The following is an 18,295-nucleotide window of genomic DNA, read 5'->3' on the forward strand; positions in this document are numbered from 1 at the left end:
AGAGAGAGAGAGAGAGAGAGAGAGAGAGAGAGAGAGAGAGAGAGAGAGAAACAGTAACATGAAAAAAATAAAATAAAAGAAAAGCGTCATAAGGTGAAATGAATTAAAAAGAAGCACCAGCACCAGAATAAGTAAAAGACGAAAAATGGGTTCTATTGAATTAAGCGAGCCACACGAGACATAGTGAACGCCGCCATAACGAAGCCACGCCTTAGTCAATTTACAAAAAAACGCCCAACTCACTGTTGCGTTGCCCCCACTTTTCGTCACTCCGTTTCGGTCAATTTACACACAATCGTTCGTGGGGTCTGCTTGTGCCGTTTGTCTTCTTTGCATTTCTATTCTATGGGCTTCTGTCTAGTTGATACACTTGCACAATGTTTCACACAAATACACACACACACACATACATGCATATATACGTACGCACGTACATAAACACATGTCATAGGCCCTTTAGCCTATCTACCAGCTCCAGCTCGACTGCAACGGCAAATAGGGTTGCTACATATGAAAGAAACACAACAACAACAGCACACTCTTTCTCCAGCATGTTCGTTGTGTAGTACGTATATCCGTTCGGCTTTCTGATACATAAATAATGTGTTTAGTAAATTGTAAATGCTATTTACTCATTGCTGCCATGTAATTATTTAGGGTAAAGATGTTTGTGCGCGCGTTGTTACTTAAGACCACTCTTCAATCGATTCGCTTCGATTACACTGAATGTCTTCACACACACACATATAGCTCTCTTTCGCTCACCAAAGAAGAAGAAAAAATGAGTGTGCATGTGCGCGACTACTTATTACTGGCATGTATTGAGCAGTGGCCAGAGGTCGACAACTGGTCACACAGCGGCCCAACAATGTAACACTATCAGGCCATTTACATGCATATCGCTCGGAATACATCTATTTGCGAAGTAAAGCGGCACTAGAGAAGAAAAAAATACGGCTGAACGAGAGACGGAGACAACAAGCGTAAATCGAATTTCATTTCTTCATAGTAGTCAGTTTGGACATTTCTCCTTAAGTTTTTGTGTGTACAGTTCTTTTATTTTCTCGTTCGTCGTTACATATTTTTTTATGTAGGCCTTTTGTTCGACTTTGTAAATTCAGTTATAATGAAGAGAATGAGAGAGCGAGAGAGCGAGAGAGAGAGAGAAAGATTGCGCACAATATTAAATCACAAAACAATGCACGGAATTGCGGGTGGTGTTTTGATTTGGCCAAAGTGCGTGTACTTGCTTACGTTTGGTGCTTCATTATACAATGTATATTGCAAGTGATTTTCATTATTTCATTGTTTCACTCACTTGGAAAACAACGCATTGAAAATGGAACGGAAGGAAAACTGTTCGACACATTTTCATGCATATACAAGTTGCTAATGAATCGAACGGCCCAATTTCATGTAGCGTCACTGTTTGCTTAGCTCCCAAACCAATCTTAATTTATATGGTAATTTATGAGACAATAAGAGAAATTAAAACAAGATTTTCCAATGACCACTGATAAATTCCACACTTGGAATGAAAAGACCATCAAGACATACGCTAAATTATGATTTCAAATATATTCGCTCATTTTTTCGAATTTTTTTTTCGTCCAATTTTCTTTGAAGTTGAATACTAAAAAATGTAAATTCATTCACTTGAAAGAATACTGGTCTTTGTTCTGTTCGGACATTGGATATGTTTTTATCAAAAATTTACCACGTTAATTGAAACAAGTTGCTTTTTTGACCACACAAAACGAAAGTTGAGAATTTTATGATGATCAAATTATTTATTTGATAAATTTCGAATTTACAAATCAATATCCGTAAAATTGTGGGTAAGATGGTGCAATTATCATTTCAATTGGTATACAACCCTTGTATTATTGACCAAATATCAAACCAGTCAGAAAATGATTGACATGATCACAAAGCGACAACACAAAGAAACACGCTCCAATCGCAGAAAATGCGAGCAATCAATTTGAAGAGAAAAAAATGGGTCGACATTCAAAATCAATAAATCTCTTGTTGAATTTAAAATTGGTGTATTCGTTTGGTAATTTTACGCAAGAATAATTTCAATAATGATTTCACCAAGAATATCGAACGATTATGCCATAAATACAACTATAACGTACATAATTGTTGTGCGTTTCGTAAATTATTAGCTCTCATTTCCATATCTTTGCATTATGCCTAGCATTATGCTCCATGATTATTTCAATTCAAAAATGATCAATCGCCTTTTATGGCATTTTACACGGTACATTTTAAATCTATTTTCAAACAATTCGATTCGACAATCAATTGAAAATATTTATGCATAAAATGGCATGGAAAATATTTCATTTAAAACCAAATTAATTCAGACGCACGGTGGATTCCAACGATAAATAGAGATAGAATTTTTTTCTTTTTGCAAATTTGACGATCAACAAATATTTACCTTTTATACATAAACTACACTTACAGAAAAAAAATTGTGTTTTATTAATGAAAAATGTGTTAACTTTCTGGAAAAAACGAAGCTATCGAATTACTCCACTTTGGTGACAGACTGTTTGCAGAGTTGATTTTATATTATTGTAAATCTACCAAAATTGAATTAAAAATACCACATTTTTTCGTTCTGTGCTCCTTCTCACATTCATTGCTCTGACTGAGAAACAATCTTTGCCGATGAATCACTAGAATCATAGAAAATTGATCGTATCCAAAAAGTCTGCGCACATTAATAAAATATAACTAAACAAATAATTTTATGTTTATCACTTCAGCCGAAATTTGCACTATTATTCGCGGATAGAAAATATATCAACTTTTAAAATCAACAACGTCTGGAAATAAGTTGTGACAAATGAGTGCGTTCAATGTGTCATATTGTGTGATTTCCATATATACAGACATATAATTTTGTTTACGCAGAAAACAATAAATATGTGTATTTAAGTGCAGATATTTAAAATTTAGTGTTATTTTATGATAAATAATCGATGTTTAAAACAGACATGCAGAAATTTCAACCGAAGAATCTTTGAGCAATAAAATTACATATTCCAGATAATCAAACATGCAGCTCGCTTTATTAATCGATGTGTTTTCTATCCGCGAATAATAGTGCCGATTTCGCGTATGGGGTGGCTGAAGTGACAAACGTAAAATTATTTGTTTAGTGTATGTCTAGCTACATGGCGCAATATAGTTTTCTGATATAAACCATAAAAATACGATTTTTCCATTTTCACACTTCGATTATATCCACCGCAAATAATGGATTGTTTTTCTTTAAAGTCTACACTGCCGACAGAAAGTTTGGGGGCACCTATGTATTTTTCATACAAAATGCCGTAAAATGCCGTTTTTTGAGGTTTCATAAATAACACTTTTAGTGTAAATATTTGAGAAATTAAAGTGGAATAGACAATTCAGTAGCTGGATTCACTTGGATTCACTAATCCCATGTATGGAATGGTGAAAATGGGTTAGATTCAATGTTTTTGCAATCGATAGTGCAGAATTTGATCAAAGCCTTGAACTTGTTTTGAGATAGTAATTTGTTCTTTTTTAAAATATTTTTTCTCAAAATATTATTGATGAAAAAAATAATTTGAATTATTAATAACAAAATGTCATACTCCAGTGTCGATAAATAAGTTTTCAACAAAGTGAATAGTGGCAAAATGTGACATTATATTTGGCAATGAAATGACGGATTGGTGGAATAGTTTATATATTGGAATCATAGTTTAATCCAGTAGTGTGCGGAGGGGGGGGGTGGGGGGGGGGTTTACCCCCCCCTGTGATTTGGATGAGAATTTATTTTTCGTGAAATTTATTCGAAATTGCTAGGGTTTTTGATTCCAAAAGTGAAGACCTTTTTTTTTTTTTTTTTTAGCTCATCAATGTAGAAAATTGAGGAAAATTCTTTCAATTTGCTAGGGTTTTTGGCTCCGAGAGATTTTTTTCCGATTTGCTAAGGTTTTTCGCGGAGAAAATTCTTTCGATTTGCTAGGGATTTTCGCCTCAAAAAGTGACTTCCAAAAAAAAAAAAAAAAAAACGAAAAATTGTCTAATTTGCTAGAGAATTTTATGTTTTTGGAAAATCACCCCCCCTGAAAAATTTTCCTCGCACACTACTGGTTTAATCGTCTGTGTCTTAGCAAGTCTTTGAGTTAAATTACAGATAAAAATGAATTGTTTTTAGCTATCATTGAACTAGTCATTTCAAAACCAGTGAATATTTTTTGCAAAAGATTTATTATTTTGTTCTTCATAAGTTATTGAAAAAACCAGTGTGTCCATAACATATAGAAATAGCACTAAATAGTGTCGAGTAAGCGTACTCGAATACTTGTTTCTGTGTATATATTATGGACACACTGGAAAAAACATGTAGAAAATTATTGATTTCTGAGAATAAAAAGTGTTATTTATGAAACCTCAAAAACGGCATTTAGTATGAAAAAAACATGGATGGTTCCAAACTTTCTGTCGGTACTATACATGAAAGTGGAAGCACGTTGAAAACAATAATTGGTGAATATTCATCAAATTAGATTGTTTTTTTTTCTCTTTCATACATTGGAATAGTTTAAAAACATGATCTAGATTTCCATTTGATATCCATAAATAAATCACTTGACCAGAAATCATTGGGGTATATGTGCCATGGATTTTCCTGTTTGCACAATGCCAATTTAATTGACGCGTATAACTCAATAATTCCAATTTTAAATATATAACTTCACAACAAAACGCTCCTCACTCAAACACCATCTAACTTATTCATTTGAATTTTTAAAACTACATTGGCCGTATGTTTCCACAAAGCGAACCAACAAATAGGCATTGCGGTATCAAGAATGTATATTCTCTCTCTCTCACTCTCTCTATATATATATATTTTTTTTTTCTCCACATTTGTGTGTTTACGTTAATTTTTTATTGGAATTTTTATTGAAGTGGAATTAAATTCACTCGCATAAAATGATTGACGTTAAAATGCAAACTGCACAGATACAAGCATACAGTTTGATGTCAAATTACCGACTTAATTCTGTACATTTAAATTAAATGACGAACGTTTCATTGCTACACAGTTATGTTTGCATAATATTCAATGCCTAACTCCATCCATCGTTTAACCGCATTTCAAATAAACACATTTTTTTGTCGGATTGCGGTCAACGAATCATGAATCCACATTTGAAAAATTCGATCAGAATTGATTGATATCTATATAGGGAAAAATGAATGAAAAATCCCAGATTCGAATAATTCTTCCAGATTTGAGCAAAAAAACATCAAAACTATTGAATTTCTTCTTTGAAAAAAATAATTTAAAGTAATAAATGCCGTAACAATGTGTGATAAATTCATATAAAGTAACTTCGGTTTACGAAGGAAAACCGGCACAGATCGCGCGCGCGAGAAAGAGAAAGAGACGGAGGAAGAGTTCCGTTCACAAAAATCATGAATGGAATTGATATTAGCTGTGACTTGATACGAAGGCGCAAAATTGAGCACATCGTACATGCTAGCGCGATTTCAATGAAGATGTTTTACATTATGCACACGATTGACAACGCCGAAGATGTTGGTGATGGTGGGGGAATAGAGAATGCAGAATAGTGTGTCGCTGGCACAGCAAATATGTTTGTTGGCTGTTGTAACTTATTTTAATTTTAATTGCTTAACTGATTGAAATCACCAAATTAACTCGCGCATATCGAAAATTCCAAAAGAATACATTTAAGTGGAATTTAACGTTTATCACTCACTGAATGCGATACACACCTATGTAAATGAGTGCACGATGCTGCAGAAAAAAACAACAACGACAAGCGACACCAACAATTCGACGAAAGAGAACAAAACGAGACAGAGCAAGTGAGTGACTGTGAAGAAGAGAGAGCGAGCGAGAGAGAATTGAATGATGCGATAACAGCATTCACAAATGCAATACTCGAAGCATTTATCGTGCTATATCGTGCCGGTCGTCGTCGTTGTCGTCGTTTTTTTTGTCTTTGTCCACTGGAGTCGTTCGTGTGTTGTTATTGAAAGATCATCTAGAAAAAGTCCTGCGGAACAGAGTTATAGTGTTTTCAAGTCAAATACAACAAATTTATCTTATTACCATTTGCACCATATGAACGTAAAAACAAGAACAGAAATGGTGATCCCACTGAACTTAAACACGCACCTATATAGCAACAACAACAACAGCTTCGAACGACAAATAACACAAGCAAAGAGAGCGAAAAGCAGGCGACAAGACACAATGATATGCGAACTAGCTAAATCAATGGATTTTGAAGCAATACGCGAACCAGAGAGAAAGAAAGATTGGTAGTAATATATAAACATATATGGCTATGGCCTAGCAACGTTAAGATAGAGATAGAGAGTGAGAGAGAGAGAGAGAGAGAGAAAAGGAGAGCGAAAGCACATCGGCCGATAATCTGATGGGTCGCGCGGCTATTTACTACAGTGTTGTTTGAACACGCGTGTGAAGGAAACAATTGACACATCACATAAAAGTAATGCGCACCAATAAAATAAACAACGCACTCATGTTATTCGATTTTCATTTATATATTTGTGTATCACTTCATTCTTTATTATTATTTTTCGTTTCTTTTTTTCCTTTTTTTGCATTTCGAAATGTGCTTTGGTTGCAATTTCTAGTAAAGCGTCGCGATAAAGGACAATAAAAGTCGAAAAACTTAAGCAAAGTGGTCAACGAATGAACAATCAGCAATGCTAATCGAAACCGAGCCTGCATTCGTTTCCGTTTCATTTTTGGAATGTGAAATGGAATAAAATCAAATTGTTTGCTCATAAAATTAATTTTGCTGCTTTTGAAAATCACTCAATTGAGTTTCGGCCAAATGTTTCATTACAATATGTATACATATACATGCATATGATTTCTTAATTCGGCACGAATGGAGATCGAATCGAAAGCACACTTAAATTGCTGCAACCGACTCTCATTTATTGAATTAACATTGTTTTTTTTTCTTCAACATGGTCGCGGTCCGAAACAACGAATTTAAGTAAATTAAAGTCCATTTTTATGTCTCAAATATAAATGTACACGTTTATGCCGAACATTTGACACGGCGGCTGCTTAACTAAATTCAAACGAAAAGAACACGACAAGTGTGATCAACCGGGCACTAGAGATTCGATTCGAATGAATGAGAAAGAGAAAGAAAACAAACCGGGTAAATCATCGGCAATCAAACGCAAAACATATATACTAAATGAAGTTAAAGAGCAGTCGATGAACGTGTAAAGATGGGCTTTCTTTCTTAACGTATATACATTCTTTATCACCGTAAAATAGGAAGACGAAACAACGAAAAAAAAAAACACAACAACAACGTATAAATAAAACAAATCAATATAATAAAAAAAGATAGATGCCATTAACGCATTGCCTAGTGGTCGAAAAAAAAACAATGCACAGCGAAATGAGTGCCTTTGAAAAGCAGGCAAAACTCGCACACCAAATATCTTTAGAGAGACCGAATATCATCATCAAGCGACTAATAACAGAAATAACAACAACGCACACGAAAATGAATTAGTCAAAGCGCAACAATTTATTTGTATTAAGTGTATTTTTCTGTACCTTCTTTTCGAATCGATCTGGTCATGTGTGTGTGTGTGTTGAACAACCGATTCCGAAGGCGCTGAAGTTCGTTTTCAATTAAGATGTCTTTTTTATCCAGTGATTTATGTCAATCGATTGGTGCGAGACCTGAATTAAGAGCCATGAATGGCACAGAGGTGAAATGAATGGACCGAAAGCACAAGTACAACGAATTGTCTGATGCAGAATGTAATAAGGAACGAACAACAACAACAAATACGAACAAGATTTAAATTTAACAAGAGAAGAAGAAGACGGAAACAGAGGAGGTGGATGATGAGGAGGCAAAAATAAAAAAAAAACGGATGAAGATCAACCAGAATGCTATGAATGTGTTATCTGTTGGTTTGATGCGCGAACAGTTGAGTATGTGCGCGTTCGTCTGGCCTTTTAGACACATCAAGCCAGCACCAGCATTTCTCAAATTGACTAAACCGAAACAGAATCGTTTTGCGATGGCTCAATCTCATCCAACATTTTACCTTTAAATTATATTCAGTAAATTGTGCACCGAGCTCCCATATCTCATTCTAAATGCTGGTAAATGTGCTAAATTGACGCTCAAAATCTATCCGATAAACAAAAAAAAACGACGTTGTGGTGCCGTGTGAAGTGCGACGACACAAGCGGAAAGAACACAACAACAAAAAAATGAAAATAAATTACAATAAATATTCAATTCGCACGCCTGCATATTCTGCTCAATTTTGCGTCGAATTAATTTTTCAACATTTTTCCTCCTTCTTCATCATCGTCGTTGTTGTCATCTCGTTGTCCTTTTTCGTTGTGTAATCATTTCACGCTTCGCAAATAAATGATGTTGTGAATCTCTAATTAAAATACCAAAAAGAATCATTTTCGGAAATTAATTCGGGAGTTTTGTTGTTGTTGTTGTTGAGATGACACAAAAAAAAAATTTGTCAGAATTTAATGTAATTTAATTAGCACAAAAAATGTATGACAGATGCTTGTGTTTGTTTTTGTTTCGAAAATATACTATTATTATAAAATAGTGACATAGTCGAAATGTCAATGGAACCAAAGGTCAATGAAAAAGAAAATTGGTAGTATTGATTGCTTACATCTTACCTTCTGGTCGTTTTATTTGATTCATTATTTGATAAATAATCAAATTCCTAGTCACAATCACCGACTACACAGCGCCTTCTATTTCGTTCGCTGCATTCGGTATATCCATATTATTACTTGAAATATATTCGGGCATTTATTTTTATCCGATTCTCTTTTTATGGATGACCGTTGCGTTTGGTTTTTTTTTTTCATCTCTTTCTCTCTCTGGTGAGGAAGAAATAAAACCCATAAAAATCGGTGAATATCTCGTAATAACACATTTGGAATTCATTGGATTTGGTTTGGAGCGGAAGATTTTTTTTTGTCAGGTGCAAATTATCTGTAATTTATTGGTTGGCTTTCATTCTCTTATGATCTCTAATTCGTTGTATGGCATACAGTTTGTTTTTAAAGTCGTTTGTCGACTCTTTCGGTCGATGTCATCGTACACAAAAAGTCCATAAGCACCAGCCGATCATTTTTAACTGCCTCGTTTGTTGGCACCGACAGCTTGATTGAAAAACTTTTTTTTCTTCTTCTTCATCTTTTTTCTCTCAATCGATTACATAATGCATTAGAAATGTATATAGAAATCAATATAATAATCAGAAGCGTGAGGTTATATATGCATATAGTCTTATTGATAGAGTTTTATTCATTCCAATTACTGTTGTTCTTCTTTCAATTGCAATAATCTCTGAAATAGATATGGTGATAATCGGTTTTTTTAATCAAATAAAATACTTCTGTCGAGTTGTGAAAAATGAGTGATGTCACCTTCGACGTATCATTGACTGCTAGTTTGGGTAGATGTGGATCTATAATGGCAGCAAATTTGGTGTCGTCAGCACAATGATTGTAGTAACAAAAGAGTTAAAAAAATATGCCAGACACCTTTGGTATCGAATTACACCTCAAAAGCCTATATAGACAAAATACTCCCAATGAATTTCCAACAATTTTGTGTATCAACCTTCAGTTCGGGTCGAAAAATGAAAAATTCATATGATGAGTCATAGATAAAAAAAGGTAACTTTTGACCCGGAAACCGAATATTCAATCAGTTCAACTTTATTGTACATTATTTTTTGATCTGACAAAGTTTTGCAAAAAAGGTTCAATTCTGATCTCGATTCCTAAATCATAAACTTATTTTATAATAATGGCACTTTATTCAAATAAATCCTCTGATTTAATACAATTTCCATCTATTTTGATAAGGTAATTGGATGTGTGCATTATAGAACTGTTAAAAATTAAATAGTTGCAATAATAATTTAAAAATCAACTCTGTGACCAATATTTTTCAACAAAAGTGGTTTCTCTATTCGGTAAATCTGCTTAAAAACATCAAAAATGAGTAGACCTTTTGGCAAAGCTGAAAATTCAAATAAAAAATGAAAATTGATACAGAACTGGAATGAAAATCTTACATTCTTTAAAGTTTCAAAATTTAATTCCTCAAATGGTCCGATTGTGAAAGAGACCTCATTCTGAAGTCGGAGAAGCATATGTAGTACATCCTTTTGATCGTCTTTTGGTAAAAGATACCATTTAAAGTCGTAAATTGCTGTGACTAAACGATCATTCTATGCCATTTAAAAAGCAGAATAAAATTATATATTTTGATAAAATTATTGTGTCCATCAACAATGCATTCGTTTGTCACATACTCGATCCGAAATATGCTGTCCCAAAACACACATGACAGCCATTTGAATGTAAGAAACGACCGCCAATCCATATCCAGCCGGATAGTCCATCTAATGAAATATGAAACAATCAACATATATTTTATGCAGAAAAAGTTCTATCAAAATTAACATTTCACGTACCACTTTTTGACTATAAACCGATATTGCTATTGAAATAGAAAACGTCGGCGGAGCTAAAAAGTTTCTCAAATACAAAATATCTCCCAAAAATTGAATAATCCTAATTTTGAATAGAAGGTGTTTAAAAAATAATAATAATCGTTTGAAAACATTCCATACGATTTGCTGAGAATAAAAGTGAGATGATCTTACTCATCAAAGTATGCAATTTTCATGAAGATATCCGTTAGTTTTTTACGTGATTTTTGAATGGTTTTCGATTCATTTTCGAGAAAATCTGATAGTTCTTCGAATTCCAATTGAGACAATTTCGATGAAACGGTAACAGTGTCATCGATCAAAGTAAGTATACCTTCCATGAAAAAGAGTGCAACACCGCCAAATATGGTGATCCCAAATTGCCATATTGCATTTATCATAAATTCCTTGTTTAAATCATCGTGATAGTATGGCAATTTCAAAGCGTAAAACGTAACCAATGTTCCATCGTTCAGATATCGATAGAATGGTCCAATAGTTGCTCCAACAAATGAAATAATTATCACCATCATCTTTATGATGTACGCTTTAATCGAAAAGCTAAGGCTTTCTTCACAAATTCGATTGTAGTTTGTTAGCTGCCGATTGTCACGGTAAATGTGTTTTCCGGGAATAATAATCAATCTGAACCATTCTTTCATTTTATCCCCGAGAATGGACAAGTAATATGCATATGTCTTAAAATAAGAAGAAAAAAATCACTTAATTTGACTTTTGGACATTTCGTTTTTAAAATAATATTGAATCACATTACTGCATTCATAATTCCAAAAATACAAAAACTTGGCAGACACTCCAAAAAACGACCACGAATTGTGTAATAATACATAGTATAAATCAGCAAATTGTAGTGCACGATTCCACTTATGGCCGGTATATATCCAACAAATCCGATTGTTTGATCGCTAAGCATACGGATTTGACAAAAATCTCCTATCTTCTTGAAGAAATTGAAAAGGATATACCATCTTTCTAGAGGTGTTTTATATTCCCATGAAGTTTTTTGGTTTTTATTTGAAAAAGAAATCATGACAATGTTTGTTTGTTAAAAGCGGGTGTACGCGGAGAATAACTGAAATCAACTGAATCATTAGATACTAAGAAAACACACACAATTTTGTTCTTCTCTGAATTAAAGGGGCAATCCGTTTTAATTGGTTGCAATTTTCGTTCCATTTCCATTGATATTGTACAATAAGAAATTCTGAGTGGAAAGTCTGTATAGAGTCCATATATGGAAAGCGCTGTTTAAACATATAAAAAAAAAATATTTATGTAGAAAATTATGGTATCCAAATGGTGTATTGTAATTTTGTTCACACATTTTAAAAGAATCAATTGCATTTATTTCACACCTTGAAACTATTAAAACACATGGAAAAATGATCTACTAATTATTTTCGCCACTAGTTCTTCACCATGAGCCATACATTGTTGCTAGCTAGCTATCTATATCAGCTATTGCTATAGGGATATATAAATAGGTGCTATTTAACGCATCTCTTCGCTCGGATGCTGTGTATGCTGGGCACAACAAACATTTTAAATCATTCCAAAACAATGACACCATTTTTATGTTCGAGTGTAATAACAGCTATTCATAGCAATAGCTGATACAGATAGCTAGCTAGCAATATTGTATGACCATGACAGAGGTTTTTTATTTGGTTTGATGAGACTCTTTCATATAAATAAACAGCTGTCGCGCATCCATTGGCTGATCAATAGCATTTATGATGTTATGATCCGCACCAAACAATTGTACAATTGTCAAAATGTCAAGAAATGAGAACAGAAAGAAAAAAATTAATAATCGAATAACAAGAATATTGATAGTCAAATTGAATTTTGTTGAATGATGAAAATGTTTTTTTTTCTCTATCTGTGTCGATGTGAGTTCGAACCAAAAAACTCATTTCACTAAAATTACACGATATTCTTGTTGTAATACGGTTCGATCCATGCTGAGCTATGTTTTTTTACCATATCATTAATTTTCTTGTTGATTCTCGCACTCTCTCTCGCTCTCTTTTTCTCTGTATGCAAAGAAGATGATCTGTGTTTGAGTTTCGTGATCTCATTTCAATTTAAATCAATTAAATCATTCACACATTTCTTGTTACGTTTAAATTGCTTGTCGTTTTTATTATTATTATTTTGGTGTGTGTTTTATTCTTTGATTTTTCAATCGATTTTCTTCATCCATTTGATACTTTTTTTGGTCGATGGTTTTTCTGATTGGATTTATGAGGCAAAATTGGTTTCAATTTTCAAATAAATTTCGTTCAAAAAGCAAAAAAGAAAAATTGTATATCCATAACACAATTGAAAAACGCGCGCACGTTCAACGAAACTCAGTACGTAGTCAGCATCAAATCAATTCGATTAGAAACGCGCAATCGAAATTTTTCAATAGTCATATGCTAATTGTTTATTTGATAGATGCCTTAAGCAGCAACAAAATCGAATCAATATCAACGGTTCTCTTCTTCAGTCATCAGTGAAGATTCATCACGATGATCGCTTGATCTGCACACGTTCAAGACGGTGTATGGTCAGCGTGTTTCTAATTGAACCGATATTAATGATCGGAGCTCATGGTTAAATTGAATGTCTAATGTGCGTTAAGGACAACCGATGCAATGATTTTTGAGTGATTTTTCTGACAAAGTTTGCTCAGCTGGTCGCTATTTTGTTTATTTTGAATTCACTGGGCATACACGAGCTACCGCTGTGCATTGCCCGTTTTCAGCGGCCAATTCAGCGTCTTTTCTAACCACAATGTTCTATTCAATATCAAATAGTTATATATGCTGAGGAATTTTGTTTTCTGTGAGTGAAGGGGGGATATTGAAAATCATTCTGTGTGACTGTATCGAAAGAAATTCGTAAATCGAACGATTCGATGAAGAGCAAATACTTTAATTTTCACAGCATGAATATTGGCTGCTTTTTTGAATTGATTTTTATTTTCTTCGTGCACATCTGACTGTGTTTTGTGCTTTTTTCCGTGTTTTGACAATATATCGATGATGATGGGTGGCTTAGTGGTGTGCTCGAATGCTGCCGGCTTGAAATACTTTAGATTTCCATTCCACATTTACAATGCCCTAGAATATCTGTTCTCTCTAGATCGTAAACGTTAGCGTATAACAATGAGGTTTGTGTAATTGTTTTGCCATGCGCGGTCAAGCATAATTAAATTTACCAGTTTTATGAGTCTTGAATATACAGTAGTACATGGTGCACATACTCAGATGGCTCAAACACATACATACACACACGCAACGTGTTCGGTCATTCGATCGATGTAGTGCATGAGAGAACAATGGAATAAATTAGATTGATAACAACAGGGTGTAACATTTTGTGTATCTTGCGAAGACAATAACAAAAATTCAATCATTGCAACTGGTTTGGTTTAGTCTCGGATTTAAGATTATCACCATGCAAGTACAAATAACGAAGTGAACAATACACAATTCTTGATGCGGATACGAATTTGGTGTGAAAAAATCTCATAAAAAACATGACTGAACACATTTTCTTTTTATTTGAGAGACGAAAATGTTCTTTTTTTACATCATTTGAATGTTTGCACTGAATTCATTTCGGCAAACCGAATACACCGTATGGGTTTTTCCTCACTTTTGTCTCTATCTCTCACTCTCTCTTTCTCTCTTTCTTTCTTTCTCTCTTCCTCTCTCTCTCTGCACGTAATGAATAACAATGCATTCAAAATGTGTGACAATTGAATTAAAATTCAATGGATTCAGTATTCTGAAGCGGTGAACTTCCGATCAAGAATGAAGCGGAGAATTCTAGTTTAAATGTATCGATCAATACGCGAAATAAAACGCCGATACACCAACACACACACGCATAATAAAGAAAAAGCAAGCGAAACCAACCACGACGACAATCACAACTAATGGTCCCGAATTGATGCTCTTTTGACTTAGAAATCACCGATTGACTGAGCAAAAAACGGTTCATTTTCAATGCAAGACAATTAAATAAATTGTTAAATGCGATCTGAATAATCCATCGTGTATTACAAAATAAACAAAGGCAAATAAAATAAAATAAAAGAGCCACACCGAGATAGAAAGAGATAGATTGAAAGACGGCCAAACGAAATGGCTTGTGATTATGATCCTCAAAAGTCAAAGAAATGCAAGCAATCGGCATTTAAACGACATATACGAACCGATAAAAGTCGCTCAACTAAAATAAAAATACATAAATGCAAACAAAACCACAACGACGATGACGACAACTGAGAAAAAGAAAGGGAAAAGAAGAAGTTGTCTCTGAGATCTTTTAAAAAATTAACTAATTTCCGACCTTTTACAGGACACATCAATCAATCTGCATTTTCTCAGTTTTATCGTTAAATTCGTGCATATATCTCGTGTGTGTGTATGTTTTTCTTTAACTGTTTAGCTTTCGTCTACCGATTGTCACACAACTGCAGCCAGACAGTAAACTATACGCGCCAAATGAGCCCCAACGATTACTTGGTATGCTTTTTTTTTTATTCTTCATTCAACAAATGCAAACAGTTAATCTCCGTGAAAATCAGTTTTGTGCTTTTCCCTTCATATGTGTGTATGCAAGTTTTTTTTTTTTGCATTCTGTGCACGCAAATTTCTACTTTTGCTATCAATGAAATCTTTCGACGTAGCATTTCGATTGATTTGTATGAGTTTTTGTTAATACGATTGTTTCGAACACATATGCCTTTTGCTTTTCGTATTTTTTTATGTTCGTTTACTTAAGTAAGAGGTAAACTTTTCTTCAATTTCAATACAAAGAAATAATTACCAATTTCCGCGCATTGGACTTGATTATTTTTCTTCTTATTCACCAAAAATGCAATTTCTTATTTTAAGAGACAAGAATAATCCAATGAATTATTTGTATAAAACCAAGAAATTTGGCTTAGGGCTTTTGGATGTAATTCGTTCTTTATATCACTGGCATCAAAGTCTGGATGGCGGAGAAGCGCGCTACATCAATATAGAAACATAAAAATTGTCATCGTATTAAAAAAAATTAAAAAAATTGAATTTGTATTGTTCAACGAATGCATCATTCAACATACTGAAAGTATGATGAATGCTTCAGGTGACATTGAAATTTTTCTTTTGAATTTTTCGTCTGCAACGAAATTCCTTTTTATAAAACTACAATGCGACCACCATCACCGTTGGCTGAATATCGCGTCGCGACGAGATGCCCATTAAACTCCTTTAATGTCGTCAGCTTTATTTGGATACATATTATTTTGTTTTTTTTTTCTTATTATTCTTATGAATACAACAAACAATTACCAAAATTGAAATATGACTAATTGTCTCGGTAGCACTTATTCTCACATGTAACAAATAGCATTCGATTCTCTTATGTTTTTCTTTTCGGCATATGTCAAAATGTTGTCTGAAAATGAAGTGAAATCCATTGTCATATTACTAGAAAAAAAAATCGGATTTTTTTTTAAAGTGACATTGTTTTGCTTTGACTTTTTGATGTGTCCGCTTTTCGTTGACAATAGTCGCCCGAGAGAGAGAGAGAGAGAGAGAGAGAGAGAGAGAGTTTCAAAGGAACGAACAAAAAAATCCCATATTTATGTAGAGACAATTTATTTTGATGAGTGAGAGAGTCACTTGTCTCATTTGTAATTGTTAACATGATCTTTGCGCGTAACGGCTACTGTATTTATAGCTTACTTAATATTCAAATCGCTTATGTCAAAACCTTCTTTGTGGATGGCTTTTTCTTTTTCTCTCCTGCAGTTTGTAAATGGTCTTCGAACAAAACGCTGTCAATTCTTATTAACATGTTATTAAAACAGTTCAATCTTTTCACCTCAACACTAGCGAAAATGCCAAAAAAAGGACTCTTTAAAGAATAATTCCATTTATTAATATTTAATTGCGTCAAGTGGTAAGTAGAAAGTTCATTCATCATTTTCACAAGTGGTTTGGTTTCTTTATTCTTTTCAACCAACTGCGAATTCGAAAACAAAATTGAGTGCTTTACCGTTGAAGCCGCATCATATTCAATTTAAATGCTTCTTTTCCGCTGCTATTTTCTTTTGGCAAACTTTAGTCAATGAGTTGTTTTCGATGCACAGGTATACACTTACACTTACAGCGACCGAGAGGGAGAGATAGATATTACAATGCCACAGTTGCAGGCGGTTCACGCTGAAAATTCACTTGATTGGCGTAAAATAATAAATAAGTGTTCGGTTTGGCGTTGAAGAAACGCTGAGAACCGCGTAAAATGCAATCCAACCGGATAAAATCGATAAATATTAAATGGAATAATAATTGGGTTTGGAAAAATAAAACTAATATGTGTCAAAAATGCCGTGTGCACACTTATGGTCGTTGCATACAGTATTGAAGCCAAAAAGCCAACAAATAAATAAAAAAAAGATAACATACCGTAAACTATGCATTTTTGGTATTTTTCTTCGGCAACCATACATACACACATACACCACAAATCGGGATAATAATATAGAGCGCAAATCAAATAAAAAAAAAATTCGAAAAAGGAACCGCGAATAAAGCAAGCATGAAAAAGAGGAACCGAATGTGATCGAGGCGTAGCAAAGAGTGTGTGTTTTCAACTTCTTCTTATTATGTTTTGTTTCGATTCGAACCGTTTGTCGCATGTGAAGACATGTACACACTCATAAAAAAGAATACCCAACAGAATTGAGCTGATAAAAAACATTGTTTGATGTTCACCTGCTCGGCTAGTGTGTGTGTGTTTTTTTTTTTCGTATATGATTTTTTTTCCTTGTACGGTTGATGCGTCTAGGTTACGGTCTGTTCATGCATCTGTGGCTATGATATATTGAACTTTTATAGAGCGATTTTGTTTCCGATGTGTGTGTGAGAGTGAAAATATAAATAAAAAGAAGTGCAAAATTCATGGGGACTAGTCGTTCGTCTCGCAAAATTACTTTTTTTACGGCATTGGCTAAAGCGTTAAGTATTTAGTAAAATTAGAAGAAGAATACAAAGTATATTTGTGTGTAAGATAGAGAAAGTGAGAGAAAGAGAGAGAGCAAGAACGAGTGAGGAGAGCACACAATAGTTTCGATGATAATGACGATGGTGCAATGTACATTTCTGATGCGGACTGTTATCTGCTATGAAAAATCAATCGTAACGCGAACGATATTTCGTATCATTTGCCGATTGATTTCTTTGAGTCTGTTGCAATGCTATTTATAAAGATTGGAGAATTGGTTAGTCGCCAAGGATGTGCATACGTATTATTTCAACTTGATCAAAATGTATGACGGTGAGAGTGAGAAAGAGAGAGAGAGAGAGGGAGAGAAGGAGAGACGAAGAGCAAGTTTCAAGGTAAATAATAGTGATGCCATTTACAGCAATAAATGCCCACATGCAGATTGTTGATTTGTTTGCAGCGATTGCACAGGCGCTCAACGATATTAATCGCATAAAATGCATCCCGAGTAAACAAAAACGAACTTTACGAATAGTCGTCATCGGCTCTCATCGTCCTCACTCATTCTTATACCCATCTCGCATCGCGTTCAGCCAGAGAGAATAGTGCCAATACACACCAGCACAAGCACATGCGCATACAATACAAACAGAAAAGAATTTACGAGATAAATCACGTCTTTAAAATTTGTGAA

At 34.0% G+C, this 18,295-nt stretch overlaps 1 protein-coding gene across 1 annotated transcript; it reads right to left on the minus strand.

The window, feature by feature from the left end:
- Window positions 1-10,026: 10,026 nt before the first annotated feature.
- LOC116336661 (odorant receptor 67d-like) lies at window positions 10,027-11,610 on the minus strand. Its single transcript, XM_031760657.1, has 6 exons — window positions 11,363-11,610; window positions 10,762-11,285; window positions 10,570-10,669; window positions 10,408-10,497; window positions 10,168-10,323; window positions 10,027-10,112 (listed from the first exon to the last, which is right to left on the minus strand). The coding sequence occupies exons 1-6, from the start codon at window positions 11,519-11,521 to the stop codon at window positions 10,059-10,061; spliced, it is 1,083 nt and encodes a 360-aa protein (XP_031616517.1). The 5' UTR covers window positions 11,522-11,610; the 3' UTR covers window positions 10,027-10,058.
- Between the last annotated feature and the right edge of the window lie 6,685 nt (window positions 11,611-18,295).

The sequence above is a fragment of the Contarinia nasturtii genome, unplaced genomic scaffold (genome assembly GCF_009176525.2).
Source record: "Contarinia nasturtii isolate CC-2019 unplaced genomic scaffold, AAFC_CNas_1.1 Cnas_scaffold_187, whole genome shotgun sequence".
In the NCBI taxonomy this organism is placed as follows: domain Eukaryota; kingdom Metazoa; phylum Arthropoda; class Insecta; order Diptera; family Cecidomyiidae; genus Contarinia; species Contarinia nasturtii.